Source organism: Pogona vitticeps, chromosome 2 (assembly GCF_051106095.1).
Source record: "Pogona vitticeps strain Pit_001003342236 chromosome 2, PviZW2.1, whole genome shotgun sequence".
In the NCBI taxonomy this organism is placed as follows: domain Eukaryota; kingdom Metazoa; phylum Chordata; class Lepidosauria; order Squamata; family Agamidae; genus Pogona; species Pogona vitticeps.
This window is the reverse complement of record NC_135784.1, coordinates 14,238,844-14,262,846: the sequence shown is the minus strand read 5'-3', so window position 1 is coordinate 14,262,846 and position 24,003 is coordinate 14,238,844. Positions and strand designations below refer to the sequence as shown.

The 24,003-nt window shown below is 42.5% G+C and overlaps 1 protein-coding gene and 1 pseudogene across 6 annotated transcripts in view; both read right to left on the bottom strand.

Moving 5' to 3' along the window:
• LOC110070772 (zinc finger protein 18-like) overlaps positions 1–24,003 on the bottom strand; it is a 134,663-nt gene that overhangs the window by 77,573 nt on the left and 33,087 nt on the right. The window contains exons 1-5 of one of the 5 annotated variants that reach the window (XM_078387422.1): positions 7,949–9,472; positions 7,343–7,460; positions 7,079–7,158; positions 6,288–6,414; positions 448–5,735 (exon numbers count right to left, since the gene is read on the bottom strand). In XM_078387422.1, coding sequence (XP_078243548.1) covers positions 4,477–5,735; positions 6,288–6,414; positions 7,079–7,158; positions 7,343–7,460; positions 7,949–8,374 — 2,010 coding nt within the window. In that variant the 5' untranslated portion in view covers positions 8,375–9,472 and the 3' untranslated portion in view covers positions 448–4,476. Of the gene's footprint in view, positions 1–447; positions 5,736–6,287; positions 6,415–7,078; positions 7,159–7,342; positions 7,461–7,948; positions 9,473–12,962; positions 21,498–22,076; positions 22,204–22,845; positions 22,926–23,098; positions 23,217–23,383; positions 23,840–24,003 lie in introns of those variants that run through there. The other 4 variants (XM_078387415.1, XM_078387414.1, XM_078387418.1 and 1 more) reach the window with 4 other exon arrangements.
• LOC144587407 (uncharacterized) lies at positions 10,889–11,481 on the bottom strand (annotated as a pseudogene). The gene has a single exon (XR_013542555.1). The product of XR_013542555.1 is annotated as an uncharacterized LOC144587407 (transcript).

Sequence of the window (24,003 nt, the reverse complement as noted above, 5' to 3'; positions counted from 1 at the left end):
AACCTTAACAGAAATGAAAGTGGCCTTTCATTCCATCGCCTCCGGCAAGGCACCTGGAAAGGATAACATTTCTGTTGAAATGCTGAAGTGCTGTATGAAGACATACTTCCTTCCTGGTTGGACAGTTTACGGTCATGGCTGTAAGGGATCAGCTCCCCTAAGGGATGCTAGATTGTTCGGACAGAGAGTAATTAGAAGCTTGTGCACCCTCCTTCCGCTAGGTTGAGTCCTGGTGACCTCAGCAAAGGCCTGCCCCAAACTGCTGCTTGCAAGTCTGCCCTAAAAAGAACACTTATGCCACCTTAAGAAAATTTAAAAAAAGATAAACACATGAGCTTTGTAGTCATTAGACCCACTTTGCTCAATCAGGTAGGACTCAGTAGCTAAATGTGGCCTAACTTCCCCTTCAGGGTAATGCTAAGACAGCTCCACTGTTCAAGAGACCAATTGATTTTTATAATTATTTTATTAAAAAGATATAAAGTTTCACAAAATAAAGTCAGTTTAATGCATAAGCAAGCATGTTACCATTTTCAAGGCTTGTTACAAAACAGAAATGAAGCAATAATTCCATTTAAATCCAAAAACACTAAAAATCCTAAAAATCCATAAAAAGCTATTTAAGGGTAGGCAAAAGGCAAGAGCTCCCCTTCTTCTAAGTTTCCCTACATCTTTCCCAGTCCTTTACCTGCACTGAGCAGCAGGCAAACAGACCTAGAAAAACTACATTAGAAAAATAATCCAAAAGGTAGAACGAGGTAATCCAAAGGAAAGAAGTTGAAGAATGAATGAATAATGCCCATAGTAAAAGTTCCCTTTTCAAGCTTTGCTGGAACCACCCTTATCTTCCGTCTCTCGCGCTGTCATCCAGTCACGGCATGAAGTCAGGTAAACGGTTCCTCCTTATCTTCTTTCTTCTCTGCTTTGTTCTCTTCCCATGGGTAACAGGTGTTGTTTGTCTTAGCACATCTGCATCCACGGCACAACAAATGTCCATTCTTCTTATCTAGGAATGTCCTCCTCAGGCCTATAGGAAAACATTCCCACCCTTCTGGAAAATACACTGTCAGCATGCAGCAATCATTTGTACAGAGAACCAATATGGGATCCATTTTACATTGTTCACTACTACATATCGCATCCTCAGTACAAGATTTAAACCACATAAACCAATCCATGACATGCCTTCACGGGGAGTCCAAAAATCCAAAATTCTTCATCGAATTTCCATTTTTGGCAATTAATTATAATGATAAGCAGTAATTAATTGTTTACATAGTGTAGCAAAATAACTATTAATCCTATACAATAATATACTACACTATTACATTTCAAATATGCACCTAATCTAGCAAAGCAATTGAGGTAGAAAAATATTCTAATAGCAGCATGTGAATACATAAAAATATAGTTAAGCACTTTCACTAATCTGAAAAATAGAAAAAACAATCATATTAGTGTGAATCATCAAAATACATCACTCTGTACATGCTCAGAGAGCAATCCAGTAGTTAAAATCAATAAAATCATAAGACAATAGTTAACATAGTATTGATTCAGTAAGCTGGCATACTATTAAGAAGTAAAATAAGAAAAAGACACTCTGTGTATGCTCAAGAACTCTGTGATACACAACTTTAGAAAATCAGGAACAAATCAGACTTTTACCACTATAACCATCTTCCATTTCTGAATCTGCACAATACATTCTGGACAAACTGTGAGCAATCAATGCTTTTCTGCCAGGCATGTGTTGAATAACAAAATCATATTCTTGCTATCTGAGACTCCAATGCAACAATCTTGGGTAATGCACTTTCTGTCTATGTAACCATGCCAAAGTATTCTTGTTTGTCTGAAAAACAACTTTTTGAACATGAATGTATGGTTTAAAAAGATAAGCTGTCCACAAAATTGCATAGGCGGCTCTCTCCTGTCCACTATACTCTTTCTCTTTAGACCTAAGTGGTCTAGCAACATAGGCAACAGGGTGTAAGAATTCATCTTCACCTTTCTGTAACAAAACAGCACCTAGACCGGTGTCTGATGACATAGTTTGCACCACAAAAGGTTTGTCAACATCAGTTGATTTCAGAATAGAATCCACAGTACAGTGGGGTCTTGACTTGAGAACTTAATCCATATTGGAAGGCGGTTCTCAAGTCAAAAAGTCTGTAAGTCAAGTCTCCATTGACCTACAGTGCATTGAAAACCGATTAATCCCGTAACAGGCCGTTTTTGTTCCATTTTGGTTTTTTTCTGGTCTGTAAGTCAAATCTCAGTCTGCAAGTCAAACCTAAATTTTGCGGACAGAGAAGTCTGTAACTCAAAAAGTCTGTAAGTCAAGCCGTCTGTAAGTCAAGGGTCCACTGTAAGTAATTTTTTCAAAACAGTAAAAGAATCTCTACAATCTTGTGTCCACTTAATCTTAACAGATCTCAGCTTCCTTACAAGCTTTTTGAGTGGCAAAACCAATTTACTGTAATCAGCAATGAACTCTTTGAAATGATCAACCAATCTGAGAAATGCTAGAACTTGTTCTCTTTCAATAGGTATAGGCCAATATTTTATGGCTAACACTCTAAGATACAAAGGTTGACAATAATCTGGCCCAATCCAGTAACTCAAATAATGAATTCTCGCTTTGATCCAACTGCAGTTACTAGTTTGCACTTTCAAACCAGCATTTTGTAATCTACAAAGTACAGTTTCAACATGTTCCATGTGAGAAACAAAATCAGGACTAAAGATAACAAATAAAGTCACATAGGCAAATGCAAAAGGCAAATCTTTAAGTACTTCATCAGCAAGTCTTTGAAAAGTATTATTGGAATTTCGCAATCCATGCACTATCTTTCTGAAACGGAATTTTCCCAAATGACACCCAAAAGAACTCTTATCTCTGGAATCTTCCTCTATCAAAATCTGATAAAATCCAGCATCCAACCTCAAAGTGGACATACGTTCAGCATTAGCTACCTTGTCAGCTAAAGCTTCTACATTGGGTATAGAAACACAATCTGGTTCTGTGATCTGGTTCAATTGACTGAAATCTACTTCAAAAATAACATGATCTGAACCCTCTTTTTCCAAAGTCAACATAGGATTAGACCAAACTGATTGGCTTGGCTCAATTATTCCAATATCCAACAATTCCTTAATCATTTTAGGCACAATCCTGACATTAGTCCCTCCAAAAAACCCTGATTTCAATCAAAATGGTCTCCATCAAAATTTACATCCCTGCGCAGCTTCTGCTTTGTCTTCCCTTTCCCTCCCCCCCACCCTTCTCCCCCTCTTTTCTGCTTTCTAACACAGCAGTTTCTGATGCTACTGTTTCTCTCACTCTCCCACCCTCTACCCCCTATCTTCCTCTTTCTTCCCTGCTTTCCAACACAGCAGTCTCTGTTGCTACTGTAACATCTGCATCTATCCATAACGCTCACACTCTTGCAAACATCGTGTGCACCTTAGCTACGACCATTAGCTGCACTTCCACTGCTATTTCCCTGCTGAATCAGGAACAACCTCAACTACGTAATGCTATCTTAGACAACCCGTGCAGTGTTGAGCAATCATATTGGTTGTGAGTGTTTTCATAATCTCCATTGCTTCAGTTTATCTGATAATAGTCATGCAGTGAACGATCAGCCTTTTAGAATCAACAGGATTTTGTCTAGAAAACAGGCTTTTCTAGCTACACAGAAGCCCATCCAGCAGCCATAATGATGCAACGTCTGAAACCCTGTAGTTTAGCAGAGGAAATCACAACTAGAGGAGGCCTGTTTGAATCACGGCAACTGAGGAAGGAGGGGACTCGCCCAATCTCCACAAGCGTCAGTGCGCCTACTCTAGGGTGACCTTCAAGGCTACGCAATAGGATTGCAAAACATTTTAGGGTGACCAGCCAAGCAGGACCAGAATGGGGAGGGGGCTTTTTCAACACCAAAAGCAAGCTTCAAGCTGCTGGGGTTCTCGTTTTTGTGCTTTTACGCAATAAGGAGCATCCAGGAGGCAGGAAAGTAAGGAGTGCGGGAGGAAAGGACCCCTGCATCCCCGGTCAGTTGAAGGAGGAGCAAAAAAGCAGGCAGGCAGGCAGGAGAAGCCAGGACACGACTAAGCATGAAAAGGAGCGTCTCCCTATTTCCCACGGGCACAGAGAGGGTGGCCAGGTATCTTAAGGGCATATGTAAGATGGGAGGGGGTGCACCCCTAGCTGAGAGTCACTTTTGGGGGTGAGAAAGCGGATCCGTCATCCCAGGGCCAGTTCTTTGGGGACGTAGGGGGCAAAGGAGAAAAAGGCCTTTTGGGTTGGGGGGGAGAGTAATGGAGGGATCATCTTAGAAAGGGAACTGCATTTCCATGGTTTGGTTTGGTTTGCTTTTTGGTGTAGGAAAAAGGACAGTGAAGGGGAAAAGAGGACAATCCACGGCAGTCATTAGAAAATCAGATTCTGCCCCAGTGTTGCTTTGGGAATTACAAAAATCTGTTCTCCTTCTTTGTTTCTATAGGAAACACACTTTTATCTTTCCTTGATGCAATGTCTGGAGGCAAGCATGTCAAGTTCTCACCAGGGTGAATGTTTCGATGGGAAATCAGATGCCTTCCCTTCTTGAATGTCTCGTGACCTTCCAAGCACTTCAACTTTTCTTTCTCTCTCTCTCTGTGGCTTCTTTGATGAGAAGTGAGTTGCACCCTCTGCCTGAAGCTCTTCCCACATTCCAAGCACACAAACGGTTTCTCCCCTGTGTGGATTCTCATGTGGCTTTTAAGGGTTGCTTTGAGACCAAAGCTCTTTCCACATTCTGAGCACTGAAATGGTTTTTCCCCAGTGTGGATTCTCATGTGGTTTTTCAGGGTTTTGCTCTCGCCAAAACTTCTTCCACATTCCATACATGTAAAAGGTTTCTCCCCTGTGTGGATCCTCATATGGCGAACCAAGTGTGTGCTTCGACTGACGCACTTTCCACATTCCGAGCACTTAAATGGTTTCTCCCCAGTGTGGATCCTCATATGGGGAACAATGTGTGTACTTCGACTGAAGCACTTTTCACATTCTGAGCACTTAAATGGTTTTTCCCCAGTGTGGATCCTCGAATGCTGATTCAGGTGTGCCCTTCGACTGAAGCACTTTCCACATTCCAGGCATTTAAAAGGTTTCTCCCCTGTGTGGATTTTCACATGGTTGGCAAGGTTTGGACTCTGACGGAAACTCTTTCCACATTCCAAGCATTTAAATGGCTTCTCCCCAGTGTGAATCCTCCGATGACAAGCCAGGTACCTGTTGTGACTGAAGCTCTTTCCACACTCTACACATTTAAAGGGTTTCACTGTGTCCATTCCCTCAGGGAAAACAAGGTTTGGGCTGTGCTGGAAGCTCTTTCTACTTTCGTAGCTCTGAAAAGTTTGATGAATTCCAAAGGGTGAATGATCCCAAAGACTCTTGGCACCTTCTGGGGTTTTCAGCGGTCTCCCTCTTGTGTGGACTGTCCAAGCAGCACTTCGACTACAGTTAGTTCTGGCCAAAGAACATTTATCCGTTTCCTTCCTTTTCTCTCTATTTTTCTGGAGCAGAGCATCTTGCGAATATCTGAGTGGAAAAGGAAAATCTTCATTTCTACTGTGTATATTTGCTTCACTTCTCCTTCCTTGAAGACAACTCTCTTTACAAACGACTGTTTCGAATCCTACCCAACACAATTCTTCCTGATTCTTGCTGTATCTTCCGTCATGGGCTGAAATAAGATAAACAAAATCCCATTGGAAGGGGGCACCTCGCGATGTCGAACAGGTTGGCATCAACTCTGAGAAACTATGCACCGCAAAATGACCAAAAGGAGGAAGGGGACAGACCATGAGGAAAGAATGGTCTGTCCCCTTGTTGACTCTCAGACCTTCTGCACCTACAGTTTGTCTGATACTCTTAGAAGTCTGCCTTTCAGTCCCACCTCCTTTTCTTGTTTCTCTAAAGGGGCAGAGCTATCACTGGTCCTTTCCTGTTTGCTTTCTGGGGAATGTATCAATTGGTGAAGATTAAGCTTTAGATCTGTACATATGAAATGGAATATCCTATCCAAGTGACTAGTTGTTTTTCACCTGTTTTATTGTGGATTTGCAGTGGGACTGAGCATCCAAGGGTCTAAACGCCACCTTTTGTGCTACAGAAAGAAAAATGTTCATAGTTTTCCTCTCATCTTGTTAACGCTCACAACAGTAATAGGCTACATATCCTTTGGTACCATTTGCACTGTTGATCTGTCGACTGAAGGGAAAAAAGCAAAGCTCACCCAAAGACACCACATTTTCACGCGTCTCCTCCATGACATCCCTGTGGCAAGCCCTTTGGTTCTGATCCAGCAATGCCCACTCCGCCTCTGTGAAATCCACGGCAACTTCGTCAAAAGTTACAGGACCCTGTAAGAAGAGGAAGCCTTTTATCTTCAGAGAGAATGCAGTTGTTCGACTCTCACTAAGTACCGCCAAGAAAAGAATGAACACATTTAGAGATGGCCACGAACCAGTTTGTCCCAGTTCATAAGGGGGGCAGCACAGGTACTGCTGCTCCCCTGTCCTGCCTCCTCTGGATCAACCAGCGACTCACCAGGCCCAGCGCCCTCACTTCCCGCACCCCCTCCAGTCCCGGCAGCAGCTAAGGCTTCTCTGCCCCACCCCCCTCCTGGCTGACCTGCCACTCAGAGAAAAGGGCATGGCAGAGGAGTCTGTGCTCTTGCTGGTTATGGGTAGATCAGCCAAGGAGGTGGGAAAAGCAAGGAAATTGAGGTGAGTGAGTGGCGGATCAGATGAAGAGGCAGGAGGAGGGAACCACAGCATCTGTGCTGCCGCCTTTATGGCCCAACACAAACTGGGACAAACCGGTGCGTGCCCCTCTCTAAGCCCAAAATGTGGGCAGGGAATCTGACACCAGACTGAACCGTTCCCTGAGAAACTTGTCAGGCCATTTACTACACAGTTTTCAAAGAAGCAAATGGAAGGGGGCAAACGGTATCCAGACGAGGAGGCAGACAGGAAACAAAGGTGCCCAGGCTCCTTCCCCATCTCCCCATCCAATCCCCTTTACCTCTTCTGGCTGCACAGGCACAGCTTCCATTCCTCCGCAAAGGAGAGATGAGGGAGAGGTTCCCTGCATATTTTCAATGCCTGCAAGGAAAGATCTCTTATTCTTCACATGAATTTTATCCCCAACTTACTCAAAAAAGAATCTTCCTAGTCTGATCAACCAATCTTTCATGAATTCCACGCAGGAGGCCTAAAGGGCCATTCACTGCCTTTAGAAAGATGCAAAAAAGGGAGATCGAGAAGAAATGGGTTGACTGGGTCTTACCCTGTGAAAAGGCTCCTCCAATCCCCTCCAGACTGCTCCTCAGGAGCAGTGGCCTCTGCCTGAGGGACAAAGGGGAGTCCACTGCCAGAGGGGCGCCAGGCACAGATTCTGAAGGACCCTTTACAAAAAAAACACAAACACACAGAAGATACGGGAACCAGCGGAAATGGACATTTTATCAGAAGTGATAAAGAACTGTCCTTTACAAAAGGTAAATGAAAGATGGGACTTATTCTATTAATGGATTGAGTTAACAGACAGCGTATGCAGAGCATACATTGAAATGAGAACTTAAATCTGGAAGGCAGAAAATAGTAAAAATAGTAATTTGGAATGTTGATATGGCAATATGTATAGAATGGATGTTAGTATGTTATTGTTTCTCCTCTTCCCTCCTAACCTCAATTCCCTGTTCCCTTTTTGTCACACCTTGTTAAAACTATAAATTAAAAAAAAAAAACACACAAACACACAGAGAGCAAAGTCTGGATACCCAACACAGCAAGGGAGGAACAAATTTAAAAACTAACAGTAGAGGAAAGAACATCAGATTTCGGAAGAAGCGTGGAAATGTTTAGTTAGACAACTTATAAAAAAACCAGAGACCTGAGCTCTCACCGGCTCCTCTTCCTCCTCCTTATCCACTCTCTGGCTCAGGAGGAAACCTTCCGCCGGGGACACGGCCTGGGAAGTGGTTTCCGGCTTGCACTCTCTGACCCAGATCTTCATAGCTGGTGGCAGGACAGCCAGGAAATGTTCAAGGACGATCAGGTCCAGGATTTCAGCCTTGGTGTGTTTTTCTGGCTTCAGCCACTGACGGCAGAGACGATGAAGTTGGCTACAAACCACTCGAGGCCCTTCATCCTCCTGGTAGCTGAATTCCCGAAAATCTTGGCACTGGACCTCTGGGTCAAGAGAATCCGTATCAAGGTTGTTCTGTCCAGTTCTTTCTGGGAATTCCTCGTTGCTCCAACCCTCCATGTCATTCAGCTCCTTTCCAGCTCCAGAACTGGCTGAGACCTCCACTTTCATCTACAAGAGGAGCTGAAAGAATGGAAGCAAATGGACCGCCTTTTCCCTCTGTAGGTAAAGCAAAGACATACCAAAAGTCAGTGTCAAGCTCAAGGCTTGGGAAAGGATCCTTTATGTAAGAAAGAGACTGACGGACGAGAAAGCAACTGACCACACAACCCCACTCTAGAAACTTTTTTCTCTAAAGTTTGTGCTCTACACATTTTTTCTAACACCCCACCAGGGACGACCTTCTCCCAATGGTACAAATAGAAAGTGCCTTTTCACTGGTTGAAACCCAAATTGTCTTCAACAGGGAAGGGTTCACAGGCAGGGGAGGAGGGCGAAGGGGACTGTCCCATCTGTGAATTGCTTTAGCCCTCCGAGGCTCCTTTGTGGGAAGAAAAGGATGTTTACTCAACACTGCTGGAGGTCTCTCTCAGCCCCACACGGTCCCATGACTGTCACCTGCCTCACCAGAAGCAGATCCAAGCAAATGTGATCTCCAGGAGGGGGAAAAACAGCTGTATTCCAAAACGCCCACAAGAAGGCATGGAAGAGGGAAGTGGGTGAAGAGAGAGAAAAGGGTATTGGAAGGGCTTTCCTTTTAAAATGCAGGCTTTTAACTAAGATGATGGGATACTATCTATCCGGAATTGACTGCTCTGTTCTCGGTCCAATTACTGTATGATTGTTCTAATCTTCTTTGTTGAATTGTGTGGGTTTTTAAACTGCGGAGGAAGGAGCCCTCGGAGGAGGAGGAGGGGAGTTTGGGGGAGGATCCCCGGAGAAGGTTCACCTGCCCTGGCCTTGGAGGGAGGAAGAGAGAAGGAAGGAAGGGAGGGAGGGTCTTCCAGGGACTCCCCCCCCCCCCCAGCTCAGGGCTCCCGTTCTCTCCGCCTCTCTTTCTCCCTCAAGCCAAGCCCCACAACCAGCTTCTCCAAGCGCTGCCCCACCTCCCCTCCTTCTCCCCGGGGGCTTCCCGGCTTCCCTAAGAGGCGCCTTCACTTCCACCTGGAACTCTCAAGAGGGGAGGGGGCTCTTCCGGGAAAGGAAAAGAGGGGCGCATCTTGGGGGCGGAAACAGGAAGTGACTTCTAGTCTGCTCGTCTAGGAACTAGGATTCTATGGCTCTACCTCTTTTGGAGGACCATCACTCTCTGGATCATCGAGTCCAGCCGCTTGTCAAGGAAGAACCTGAACCCTGAACCTCGCAGTCAGAGGCCTGAAATCCCTGCGCCGTCTCTCCAGCAGCACATAAGAAAGACACTTTTCATGGAGAGATGTTGGACAGAACAATTGAGAGTCCGACCACATGTTTTCGGAATAATTTTCATCCCAGAGCTATAATTGCGCTTATTTATGAACGTAAAGACCACCACCAGTGAACAGTTGGACGGTGTTACTTAGCTTGCGGTGCAGATGTTTGTGTCCCTAGTGGGGGATTTTTTATGTGTGTGGGTCTGGTCTCTGGGTTTCTGTGTCAGTTTCGTTGTATGTGTATACTATGTACTGTATATACTTACAATGGCAATATATTATAGAAAAAAATAGGAAACAGGTTGTGGTGTTAATCGGAAAGGAGTCTCGTACAGCAGGAGTCCATCTTCCTCTCCGTTCTGTGCCCAGTTCGGCTCCTGCTGCCCACTGACAAGGCTGTGGTGGATGATGAATTGGTTTGGAGAGATTCACTGACTTGCTTTCTGCGAAACTCATGTTTCATCATAACAGCCAAAGAGATGCTTTATAAGACTTAACTCTCTGCTTCATATTCTGTTACTTCGACAATGTATGAAGATCATTCAGTTTTCCTTTGGTTGAATGGGTACTTTATTTAATCAAAGATCAGATAGGTGGTTTAGTCATAATAATAAATAACAATAATTATGTGCTGTCAAATCAATCCTGTCTTAGGGGACTGAAACTCTTCTGAGTATAAAGTATCCAGAATTGCTTTCCCGTTCTCTTGTTCTAGTTGTGCCCTGGGACTGTAAAGCGTGCACAAAGTTACACAGGCTGGCTCTTTTCTTAGGGAGCACAGTGATGAATTAAACCTCTGAATTCAACTCCCTGAGCTATCCCGCCAGGGGTGTATGCATATTTTAATCTTCCTGTGTACATAGGGGCAACCTTTACTTTTAAGTTAGGCATATTAAACCTAGCCCTCTGCCTTGTATCCTATTTCTTCAATTATCTCTGAGATTCATCTGTTTTGCTTTTCAGTGGAAAAATTACTTGGCTACGTTCTGGGGGGAAAATTGAGGTGTAGCTCCTCTGTGGATTTGGGGTTTTCATTACAGCTGCCCGAATTCTGGTTGGGGAAATTCCTGGTGAATTCTGGAAGTTGTAGTGCAAAATTTATTTTTTAATAAAAGTATCTGGAAAACATAAATTTGTTTTATGTGTTTTATAAATTTGCACTGTATGTTTTTTCATGTGAGCAACAAATGTGTTTCCCTGGACTTGATTTTACAAATCATGATTATAGTCTCCATTTAGATAAAAAATGCTTCTAATGCATCATTCTCAGCTGTGTGGATTCTTCAATGATTTATAATGTACATTCTCTGTTCAAAGGTCTCTATTCACTCTCCACACTTCAGCAACATTTCTCCCTTTGTGTGGATTCTGTGATGAGTTCTTAGACTTGTACTGTGACAGAATCTCTTTCCACACTGCAAGCATTTATAGGGTTTCTCTCCTGTGTGGATTCTCATATGGGAAACCAAGTACCTGCTGCGACGAAAGCTCTTTCCACATTCTAGACACTTAAAGGGTTTCTCTTCTGTGTGAACTGTCTGGTGTAAATGGAGATTGCTTGTATTACGGAAGTTCTTCCCGCATTCCAGGCATTTAAAGGGCTTCTCTCCTGTGTGGATTCTCATGTGGAAAGTAATGCTCCTTCTGATAAAAGCGCTTTTCACATTCCCAGCATTTATTGGGTTTCTGTCCTCTGTGGAGTCACAGATGACGAGCAAGACCTCTGCTCCGGCTGAAAGTCTTTCTGCACTCCAAGCACTGATAGGGTTTCTTCCCTATGTGGATACCTTGATGGGAACTAAGGTTGCTTCTGTCACTGAAGCTCTTCCCACATTCCAGACATTTATATGGTTTCTCTCCTGTGTGGATTCACATATCTCTTCCCAGGGACGAAGAATTATTATTATTTATTTTTCAAAGTTTTCATTTTTCTTAAACTACAACTTAAACATAAACATAAAATACATAAACCAAATTACAAATCGACTGTGTTCACCACCACAATAGTTGGGACCTCTTGAAGTAATCCTCTTCTTCCTCTATCTTTTTCTTTCTTTATTGTCCTATTCTCCATGAATTCTTATAGAGATATTTGTTGTACTGTATTCTGAGCCTTTCTGTAGCTTCTTTCCATCATGGGCTTCCCAGTGAGCTTTCAGACTGGCATGACAATTGAAGTTTTCCTTGCACACAGAGCACTCAAGCCTTCCATTGCTTTGATCCATTTCTTCTTTGACAGGTATTTCTTCGAAATTCCTCAAGGGGGAAGGGAAAGAGTCATTCCTTCTTTTCCAAATGATTTCAGTTTTTCTGTCTGTTACTTCTCCTCTTTCTCAGGGATGTTTTCAGAGCACATTTCATGCAGTTCGTCTTCAATCTTATTTTGTCTTGCACCAGGAGAAAATCAAAACCCACATTGACCAAAAACATCATAAAGAATCTGAAGTGGAAAAAACCTAACATAATGTAAGAGGATATTTATTGATACAGTATGACTGCCTTATCCACTGATTCCCTTGTCCACGGTCTGAAAATATTAAAAACATTTAAAGAAAAATCCTAGAAATGTATATTTCTGGTTGTGAACTTACCAGAACAAGACACTAGATGGAGCCAGAAGCCATGCTATAGTGGTGCCTCGACTTACGAACTTAATCCTTTCCAGGATGATGGTCATAATTAGTAATTATTGTACACTGAAGCACCATTTCCCATAGGAATGCATTGGAACGCGATTAATCTGTTCCAGCCGGAAAAAAATTACCCAAAAAAACCCAGACAAACAAACAAACAAAAAACCCTACCACTGCAAGACCCATCAGACACACCAAAACACACAATGAATCACAGCACAGAAACATAATTCCCCCAGCCCAAACCTACCCTGCAAAACCCTTTAAATGTACAGTGGTGCCTCGCATAGCGAGGTTAATCCGTTCCGGATTAACCTTCGCTATGCTGAAGCATCACTGAACGGGGCAGCGATTTACATTGGAACACATTAAACATCGTTTAATGCGTTCCAAATAGGCCAAATACTCACCGTTCAGCGAAGCTTCTTAGGTGGAGGGAAGTGAAGATAAAAAACTAAAACAATCCGTCACTTATCCGCACAGTGGCTCTCATACGGGTTGACATTTAAAAATGCACAAAGTTCCAGTTTTTAGTCATTCTAGCTGCAGTTAACAAAACAATTGTATTGATTATGTCTTTGCTTTCACCTGACAAATTATTGGATTTTGTAATTCATTGCCCTTTTTCGTTGCACCTGTTCTTAACATATTTGTAAGCTGCCCTGGGTCCTACAAAGGAGGCAGATGGGCAACAAATGGAATAAACAAGACAGTAAATAAATGCATAATCATTTTTATTGCTACTGTTATTACACATTACTCTTCAAACTTTCATTTATACTATGTTTCGTGTTCCAGGTTGTCTACAAACATCAAGAAAAGAGATTTAATAAACAAGCAAATGAAAAACAACTTCAGCTGCAAACCCATAAAAATCAGTTGAGTCAATAATGCAGGGAACTGGAGTCACCACGACTAATATTAATGATCCTGCTCTTTTTCTTGGGGGCTGTGAGGACAGGACCAGTAGCCATAAGATTTGCAGCAAAACAAAAAAGAGAAAGACGGTAAAAATATGAGATTCTGGAAAACAGACTAGCGACAGAGGAGAGCCAGTTGAAACAAAATCCAACAAATAAAGAACTGACAGAGAAGATAAAATGGGTACAACACCAGATAAATATATTACTCACCAAAGAAACTGCAAAGAAGTTTAAATTTGCAAAGCAATACTTTTTTGAGAACGCAAACAAACTGGGAAGGTGGTTAGCATATAAATTAAGGAAAGAGAAGAAGACAATAATACGAACTTTGAAAGATGAAAAAGGAATGGACAAATTTAAACAGGAAGAAATAAAAAAGATTGCCAAGGATTTCTATCGGAAGCTATATAAGAAAAAAGAAGTTGACAAAGAAACCCAGAAAGAATATATATTAAAGCACAATAAAATGAAATTGACCAAAGATCAAATTCAGTCCTTGAATGAGCCTATAACACATGCAGAAATCGTAGAAGCCTTCAAAAAAAAAATGGGAAATCACCAGGTCCAGATGGGTTACTAGCGGTATATTATAAAGAACTGGAAGAGGTGCTACTGCAGCCATTTAAGAAGCTGCTAGAATGTGTTGAAGAGGGGAAAATACCAACAACATGGTGGACTGAAGCGACAATTTCTCTCATCCATAAGGAAAATACGGAAGGTAAAGAAATTCAAAATTATAGGCCAATTTCATTGTTGAATGTGGACTATAAAATATATTGACCATATTGGCAACTAGAATGAAAATAATTTTAATCCACTTAATACATCAAGATCAGTCTGGGTTTCTTCCAAAAAGACAGATGAAAAATAATATAAGGATAGTCCTAAACTCCTTGGAATATTATGAAGCACACCCAGAGAAACAGATGGCCATGATATTCTTGGATGCGGAGAAAGCCTTCGATAATTTTGATTGGAATTTTATGATATAGTTGTTGGAAACACTGCAAGTTGGAGAAAGATTTTCGAAGTTAATTAAAGCAATATATACTCAACAAAAAGCAAAAGTGAGAATCAACAGCGAGCTGTCGAAAGAAATACAAATACAGAAAGGTACCAGGCAGGGGTGTCCACTCTCTCAACTATTATTTATCTTGACTCTAGAAATACTAAATGAACAAATCAGATAAAAAGGAATTGAAAGGACTGAAAGTAAAAGGCCAAATCTATAAACTTCAGGCTTTTGCGGATGACTTAGTCATTATATTAGAAGATCCAGTGCAGTCAATAGAAGATTTGATGTCAATGTTAAAAAACTTTGGTGATATGGCAGGAATGAGAATAAACCAAAAGAAGACAAAAATGCTTACTAAAAATATAACAGAACAAGAATGGCAAAAGCTAATAGAGAAGACGAACTTCCAAGAGGGAAAGAGGATTCGATATCTAGGGATACAAATTACAAAGAGGACGAGCACATTATTTAAAGATAATTATATGAAATTGATGAAGGAGATACAGAACAATTTGGAGAAATGGAATAAATTACAATTATCGTTGCTGGGAAGGATTGTGACGATCAAAATGAACGTCTTGCCAAAAATCCTATTTTTTTTCAGTCAATACCTATCATATTAAAACAGTCCTTTTTCCAAAAATTTAACAAGATAATCATGAGATTTATATGGCAAGGTAAAAAACCAAGAATTAAAATTAAGGCAATGCAAGATGATAAACAGAGGGGTGGCTTTGGCCTTCCAGACTGGGTTCTGTATTATAGATCCTGTATTTTAGATTGGATAAAAGAATGGATAATTTTGGAAAATGATAGATTACTTAACTTGGAAGGGCACGATCTACAATTAGGTTGGCACGCTTACCTGTGGTATAAAAAAGATAAGGAGCAAAAGCACTTTAATTTACATATGATAAGAAAAGCTCTATTGGGAATTTGGAGAAAGATTATACAACAAATCTACTGTAAAATACCGATATGGGTGTCACTTATAGAGGCCTTTACACAATCTAATCTTATGACAAAAGCAAAACTTTTAAGATACCAAGATTTATTTAAAAAGATGGTGAATTAAGGTCTAAAGAAAAGCTAGAGTCACAGAATATCTATATAGACTGGTGGCCCAGAGCACAGCTGGAATCTAGATATACAAAAGACAAAAAAGAAGGTTTCTACTCAGAACAAACAATGTTTGATAAGCTTTTATTAGGTTCAAAAGATAAAATAATTACGAAAATGTATAGCTACCTGTTAGAAATTAAAATGCAAGATGAAATGGTTAAAGAATGTATGATCAAGTGGGCACAAAACATAGGGCATAATACTGATATCGATCAACGGTTGAAAATATGGCAAAATAATATAAAGCTTACAAGGTCGGTTAATTTTAAAGAGAATATATACAAGATGTTTTACAGGTGGCATATGACTCCAGAGAAATTGTCAAAGATGTACACAAATGTATCGAATATGTGCTGGAAATGTGAAGCACAGGTGGGAAGCTATTATCATATGTGGTGGTCATGCAGAGTAGCGAAACAGTATTGGAAAAGAGTACATGCTGTGTTGCAACAAATATTGCTTTGTAAGGTGCCACTTGTGATGAGATGGGTTTTTGAATTAAAATCTTGTAAGGAATATGGGTTTTGTAATTAAGAAATGAGCAAGAGAGGTTCCATCTTGTTCTTAGTATAAAGTATCTATGCTATGCTGACAGGTTGTTTTCTAGGCGAGCAGAGAGAATGTTACTCTGAGAGCCTGAGAAAGGACTCGGTGTGATTAGATAGATGGGAATTGTTGTGACTCTTTGCTAAACCACAGTACCCAAATAACATCTGGTGTTTATGGGAAAGAAGTCATGTGCTGCAACAGGACTGTTTGCCTAGTAACAAACTCTGATTGGATGACATTGTGGGAAGGTGCGATAAGCCCTTGCCAGTTACTCTTGAAAAAGGAACTTTTTGCCTATGGACATTGTCTTTCAAGACCAACTCTTCAGTCATTCGTGACTCATTCTAATGTCTTTCATGACCAACCCTGAAGTCTATCGTGACTACTCTTTACATGGACTGATCCTTATACTATACTGGATTACCCTTGGACCTATGGGCTTTTTCCTAAGGACTATGGATTATTTCTCTATGAACTCTTATTTTTGGAATACTTCATATGGACTATGCTCTTGTAAATTTTCTAAGGACAATGGGACATTTACTGATTTTTTCTTTTTGGTACAGGATTTTTATTCTACAGAATCACTGAGGACTATAGCCTTTTTATAACATGTTTGGATTATTTTGTTTTTCCTGATGAATTACTGGACTGTAACTGGTGTTATTCTTTTTAATGGCTTTTTGTATTCTTGTAAGGTTTTTGAACACTTTTCTATTTTTCATGTTTTCTTTGCCTCACTACAGAGTTGTAAATAACTAACACCATGCTTATTGACTTGCCTTGGCTTAGTTTGGTTTTGATACCTAGTAACATGCTTATTTTTTAATAAAATAATTATTATAAAAGTCAATTGGTTTCCTGAACAGTACACTTGTCTTAGGGTCATCTGAGAGTGCTGCCTCGGCCTAGCATACAGTGGGGTCTTGACTTGAGAACTTAATCCGTATTGGAAGGCGGTTCTCAAGTCAAAAAGTTTTCAAGTCAAATCTGCATTTCCCATAGGAATGCATTGAAAACCATTTAATCCGTATCTGCTCTTTTCCGTCCATAGAAACTAATGGGAAGCTGCTATTCCGCCTTCGACCACTAGAGGGGGATATTTTGTTTCTTTTTTTTCTTAGGTCAAGAAAGGTCCAGGGAAGGCAGGGAAAATACAGTCCAGGCAGTACCAGGCAGTCTGAAGACTCCCAATCCACTCTCTAAACGCTGGGAGGAGTGAGGAAGCAGACAGGCACCCTTTTCACTGGCCAACAGTTAACTGAAAGTTCACTTTTTGCACTTTCCCTGCCTCCCACATGGGTTTTTTTCAGTTCTTAACTCAAATCTAAGTACTTAAGTCAAGTCAATATTTTCCTATGAGAGCGGTTCTTAAGTCAAAATGTTCTTAACTCAAGTCGTTCTTAAGTCAAGACCCCACTGTACTTAAGGAGTCCTGCCTGTGGTGCTAGTTAAGTCTAAGGACTACAAAGCCCACATGTTCTTCTAACAGTAGTATCTGAGAGTACAAGGGTGTTCTTATGTGGGCAGACTTGTAAGAAGGAGGGTTGTAGCACGGCTAGCTGAGCTCCAGGATTCTCTCAGCCCATTTTAGCGTGTGCAAACTCCTGATTGCTCTCTGTCCAGGCTTTCACACGTGCTTTCGAGCACCGTGTTTGCTCGCACCACTAAACCCAGAATTGTTCTTATTGAGTATGATACCTGATAACATAGATAAGTCAAAGGAACATATAGTTATATATATTGTTACTGCAGCAAGAATTCTCTATGCCAAAAATTGGAAAAGTCCGACGATACCGAAACAAGATTTTATTGAAAAGATACGGGAAATAGCAGAAATGGACATTTTATCAGAAGTCATGAAGGACTGTCCTTTACAAAAGGCAACAGAAAGATGGGACTTATTTTATAAGTGGACTAAATCAACAGGCAACGTATGAATAGCATATATTGAAATGTGAACTTAAACCTAGAAGGCAGAAAAGAGTAAATAGAGTAACGTGGAATTTTGATATTGCAATAGGTATAGAATGGATGTTAGTATGTGACTGTTTCTCTTTTTCCCCTTTAACCTCAACTCCCCTTTTCCTTTCTGTCACCCCTTTTGTTAAAAAATAAAAACTTAATTAAAAGAAAAAGGGACAGGACCGGGAGTGAGCCGTCCTCTCACGAACATAGCATAGAGCAAACAAGGGAAATCACGAAAACAGGAAAGGAAGAAGTTAAAACAAGTGACAGAGCAAGTAACAGAAGTGCATGCGGAGAAAGTGGAGGATGACAGCCGCACGGAAGAACTAGTGGTGTCTCGAGGGAAGGAGAGGCGTGAGAGAGGGGACCAGTTGGGACAGTTAGTCGGTGTAGAATGGGGAGAGGAAAGGCGATCAGGAGTTGACAGGGAAAGAGTCAACATATTCCTAACTACCGAAGTGGGCAAGGAGTCCAAAGAGACTGAAAGGATTACAGTGTTTAAAGAGAACACAAGGGAGAAAGCCGATAAAAGTGTCCAGGTCTTCCCGGTACCTAGAAAGAGAACAGCTGAGAGTGTAGATGAGGAAAGAGAGGAAACGTCGACAAAAGACAAGGTGAAGCCGATAATACCCAGGCTGAGTCCAGAAGAATGGACAGTTTTAGTATATCCAAAGGGTTGAGGTCTGGAACGGCCAGTTTATCCAGTAGACCCGAGATTGATGAAGGAAAAAAACGTTAGGAGGAGATTGGGCTCGCCACCCGTGCTGCTGGACCCCATGTGCTGTGCGAAACCGTTGTCTGAGAGATCCAACCAATCAAGAGAAGGAGGCGAGAACATATTATTAAGAGACGTTAATAGTGAGAAATCGTTGTTGTGATTATGGGAGAATTCACCTCCCCAGTTATCGGTATGTTGTTCAAATGAGTTAAACAAACAGTTGGCTATGTTAATAAAAGTTTGTTTATCCATAATCCAGACTCATCTTTTGTGTTACAAAAAGAGGAACAGCCAAAGTCAAATCCCGAACCTTCTTACAGGGGCCTATTAGAATCAACAAGATTTCATCTAGAAAACAGGCTTTCCTAGCTACACAGAAGGCCATCCAGCAGCCATTATGGTGCAATGGCTGAAACGCTGTAGCTTAACGGAGGAAATCACAACAACAGGAGGCTTATTGGAATCATGGCAACTTATGAAGGAGTGGACTTGTCCAATCACCACAAGAGTCAATGTGCCTACTCTAGGGTGACATGCGATGCTTTTTCAAAACCAAAGGCAAGCTTCAAGCTGCTGGGGTTCTCGTTCTTGTGCTTTCACACAATGGGGAGCATCCAGGAGAAGGGAAAGAAAGTAAAGAGTACAGGAGGAAAGGACCCCTGCATCCCCGGTAAGTTGAATGAGGAGCAAAAAAGCAGGAAGGCAGGCAGGCAAGAGAAACCAGTACAGAGCTGACCCCCAAAGGGAGAGTGTCCCTATTTCTCACGGCCACAGAGAGGGTGGCCACATATCTTAAGGGCATATGTAAAATGGGAGGGGGGTGTTTGCACCCCTAGCTGAGAAAAAGTTGCTTCTGGGGGTGAGAAAGCAGAACTCTCATCCCAGGGATGGTTCTTTGGGGACGTTGGGGACAAAGGGGGGAAAGGCCTTTTGGGGTTGGGGGGAGAGGGTTGGAGGGCTCATCTCAGAAAGGGAACTGCATTTCCATGGTTTTGTTTTGTTTGCTTTTTGGTGTAGGAAAAAGGACAGTGAAGGGGAAAAGAGGACAATCCACGGCAGTCATTAGAAAATCAGATTCCGCCCGAATGTTTCTTTGGGAACTACAAAAATCTGTTCTCATTCTTTGTTTCTATAGGAAACAGAATTCAATCTTTCCCTGATGCAATATCTGGACGCAGACCTGACAAGTTCTCACGGGGGTGAATGTTTCGATGGGAAATCAGATGCCTTCCCTTCTTGAAGGTCTCGTGACCCTCCAAGCACTTGAACTTTTCTTTCTCTCTCTCTGTGGCTTCTTTGATGAGAAGTGAGGTGCGCGCTCTGCCTGAAGCTCTTCCCACATTCCAAGCACGCAAACGGTTTCTCCCCTGTGTGGATTCTCATGTGGTTTTTCAGGGTTTTGCTGTGGCCGAAACTCTTCCCACATTCCAGACATGTAAAAGGTTTCTCCCCGGTGTGGATCCTCATATGGCGAATCAGTTGTGTGCTGTAACGGAAGCTCTTTCCACACTCTACACATTTAAAAGTTTTCTCTTTGTCAGTTCCCTGAAGGAAAACAAGGTTCGGTCTGTTTTGGAAACTCTTTCTCTCTTTCTCTCTGTGGCTACTTTGATGAGCAGTGAGGTGCGCGCTCTGCCTGAAGCTCTTCCCACATTCCAAGCACGAAAATGGTTTCTCCCCTGTGTGGATTCTCATGTGGTTTTTCAGGGTTTTGCTGTGGCCGAAACTCTTCCCACATTCCAGACATGTAAAAGGTTTCTCCCCTGTGTGGATCCTCTTATGGCGAACCAGGTGTGTTCTGTAACCGAAGCTCTTTCCACAATCTACACATTTAAAAGGTTTCTCTGTGTCAGTTCCCTGAAGGAAAACAAGGTTCGGCTGGTGCTGGTAGCTCTTTCTCTCTTTCTCTCTGTGGCTTCTTTGATGAGAAGTGAGGTGCGCGGTCTGCCTGAAGCTCTTCCCACATTCCAAGCACACAAACGGTTTCTCCCCTGTGTGGATTCTCATGTGGTTTTTCAGGGTTTTGCTGTGGCCGAAACTCTTCCCACATTCCAGACATGTAAAAGGTTTATCCCCTGTGTGGATCCTCATATGGCGAATCAGTTGTGTGCTGTAACCGAAGCTCTTTCCACACTCTACACATTTAAAAGGTTTCTCTGTGTCAGTTCCCTGAAGGAAAACAAGGTTCGGCTGGTGCTGGTAGCTCTTTCTCTCTTTCTCTCTGTGGCTTCTTTGATGAGAAGTGAGGTGCGCGGTCTGCCTGAAGCTCTTCCCACATTCCAGACATGTAAAAGGTTTCTCCCCGGTGTGGATCCTCATATGGCGAACCAGGTGTGTGCTGTGACTGAAGCACTTTCCACATTCCAGGCATTTAAAAGGTTTCTCCCCTGTGTGGATTTTCACATGGCTGGCAAGGTGTCCGCTCTGGTAGAAGCTCTTTCCACATTCGAAGCATTTAAATGGCTTATCCCCAGTGTGGATCCTCAGATGATGAGCGAGGGACTTCCTGTGACTGAAGCTCTTTCCACACTCTACACATTTAAAGGGTTTCTCTGTGTCATTTTCCTGAGGGAAAACAAGGTTTGGGCTGTGCTGAAAGCTCTTTCTACTTTCAAAGCTCTGAAAAGTTTGATGAATTCCAAAGGGTGAATGATCACAAAGACTCTTGGCACCTTCTGGGGTTTTCAACGGTCTCCCTCCCGTGTGGATTGTCCAAGCAGCACTTAGACTACAGTTATTTCCGTACAAAGAACATTTACCCGTTTCCTTCCTTTTCTCTCTGTTTTCCTGAAGCAGAGCATCTTGCGAATCTCTGAGTGGAAAAGCAAAATCTTCATTTCTACTGTGTGTATTTGTTTCACTTCTCCTTCCTTGAAGATGACTCTCTTTACAAACAATTCTTTCCAAGCCTACCCAACACAATTCTTCCTGGTTCTTGCTTTGTCTTCCCTCACAGGCTGAAATAATATAAACAAATTCCCATTGGAAGGGGGCACCTCAGGATGCTGAACAGGTTGACATCTCCCCTAATACCCTAGACACCCCAAAATGACCAGGAGGGAGAATTTGGAAGTAAACATGAGAAAAGAACGGTCTATCCCCTTCCTGACTCCCAGACATTCTGCATCAACAGTTAGTCTGATACTCTTAGAAATCTACCTTTCGGCCCCACCTCCTTTCCCTGTTTCTCTAAAGAGGCAGAGCTATCACTGGTCCTTTCCTGTCTGCTTTCTGGAGAATGTATCGATTAGTGAGGATTAAGCTATAGACCTTTACATCTGAAATGGAATATCCTATTCAAGTGACTAGTTGTTTTTCAGATGTCTTATTTTGTATTTGCAGTGGGACTGAGCATTTAAGTATCTAAACGCCACCCATTGTGCAACAGAAAGAAAAAGTTTCATAGTTCAATTCTCTCTCATCTTGTGAACATTCATAGCAGTGATAGGCTACATATTCTCCAATAGAAGCCAAAATAATGGAAACACCATTTGCACTGTGGATCTGTCGATTGAAGGGAAAAAAGCAAAGCTCACCCAAAGACAACACATTTTCACGCGTCTCCTCCATAACGTCCCTGTGGCAGGCCCTTTGGTTCTGATCCAGCAATGCCCACTCCGCCTCTGTGAAATTCACGGCAACTTCGTCAAAGGTTACAGGACCCTGAAAGAAGAGGAAGCCTTTCATCCTCAGAGAGAATGCTGTTGTTCGACTCTCACTAAATACCGCCAAGAAGAGAATTAACACAATTAGAGATGGGCACGAACCGGTTTGTCCTAGTGCATAAGAGGGGCGGCACAGGTACTGCTGGTCCCATGCCCTACCTCTTCTGGCTCAACCAGCGACTCACCAGGCCCAGCACCTTCACTTCCTGCACCCCCTCCAGGCCCAGAAGCAGCTCAGGCCTCACGGCCCCACCCCACCCTTGGCTGACCTGCCACTCAAGAGTAAATGGCAGGGCAGAGAAGTCTGTGCTCTTGCTGGTAACTAGGAGATCAGTTGAGGATGTGGGAAAAGCAAGCAAGTTCAGGTGAGTGAGAGGTTGATCGGATAAAGAGGCAGCGGAGGGGAGCCACAGCCCGACACAAACTGGGACGAATTGGTGTACGCCCTTCTCTAAGCACAAAAAGTGGCCTGGGAATCCGAGGCCTGACTTAACTATTCCCTGAGGAAACCGCCGGACCATTTACTACATAATATTGAAAGGAGTGAATAGAAGGGAGCAAACGGTATCCAGACGAGAAGGCAGACAGGAAACAAAGGTGCCGAGGCTCCTTCCCCATCTCCCCATCCAATCCCCTTTACCTGTTCTGGCTGCACAGATACAGCTTCCATTCCTCTGCAAAGGTGAGATGAGGGAGAGGTTCCTTGCATATTTTCAATGCCTGCAAGGAAAGGTTTCTTATTATTCACATGAATTTTTCCCCAACTTAGTTAAAAAAATAATTTTCCTACTTTCATCAACAAAACATTCGTGAATTGAATGCAGGAGGCCTCAAAGGCTTTGGAAAGATGCAAAGAAGGGAGATCAAGAAGAAATGGGCTGACTGGGTCTTACCCTGTGAGACGGCTCCTCCAATCCCCTCCAGCCTGTTCCTTGGGAGCTGTGGCTTCTGCCTGAGAGACAAAGGGGAGTCCACTGCCAGAGGGGAGCCAGGGATAGATTCTGAAGAACCCTGTACAAAAAAACCACAAACTCACACACAGCAAATTCTGGATACCCAACACAAGAACGGAGGAACAAATTGAAAAAATAATAGAGGAAAGAACATCAGATTCAGGAAGACGAGTGGAAATGTTTGGTTAAGCAACTTATTAAAAAACTATAGACCAGAACTCTCACCAGCTCCTCTAACTCCTCCTTATCCACTCTCTGGCTCAGGAGGAAACCTTCCGCCAGGGACACGGCCTGGGAAGTGGTTTCCAGCTTGCACTCTCTCACCCAGATCTTCATCGCTGGTGGGAGGACAATCAAGAACTGTTCAAGGACAATCAGGTCCAGCATCTCAGCCTTGGTGTGTTTTTCTGGCTTCAGCCACTGACGGCAGAGACGATGAAGTTGGCTACAAACCACTCGGGGCCCTTCATCCTCCTGGTAGCTGAATTCCCGAAAATCTTGGCACTGGACCTCTGGGTTAAGGGAGTCCGTATCAAGGTTGTTCTGTCCAGTTTTTTCTGGGAATTCCTCGTTGCTCCAACCCTCCATGTCATTCAGCTCCTTTCCAGCTCCAGAACTGGCTGAGACCTCCACTTTCATCTCCAATAGGAGCCAAAAGAATGGAAGCAAATGGACCGCCTTCTGTAGGAAAAGCAAAGACATACCAAAAGTCAGGGTCAAGCTCAAGGCTTGGGAATGGTTCCTTTATGTGAAACAGAGATTGAAGGAGGAGAAAACAACTGACCACACAACCCCACTCTACAAACTTTTTTCTCTAAAGTTTGTGCTCTCCACATTTTTTTCTA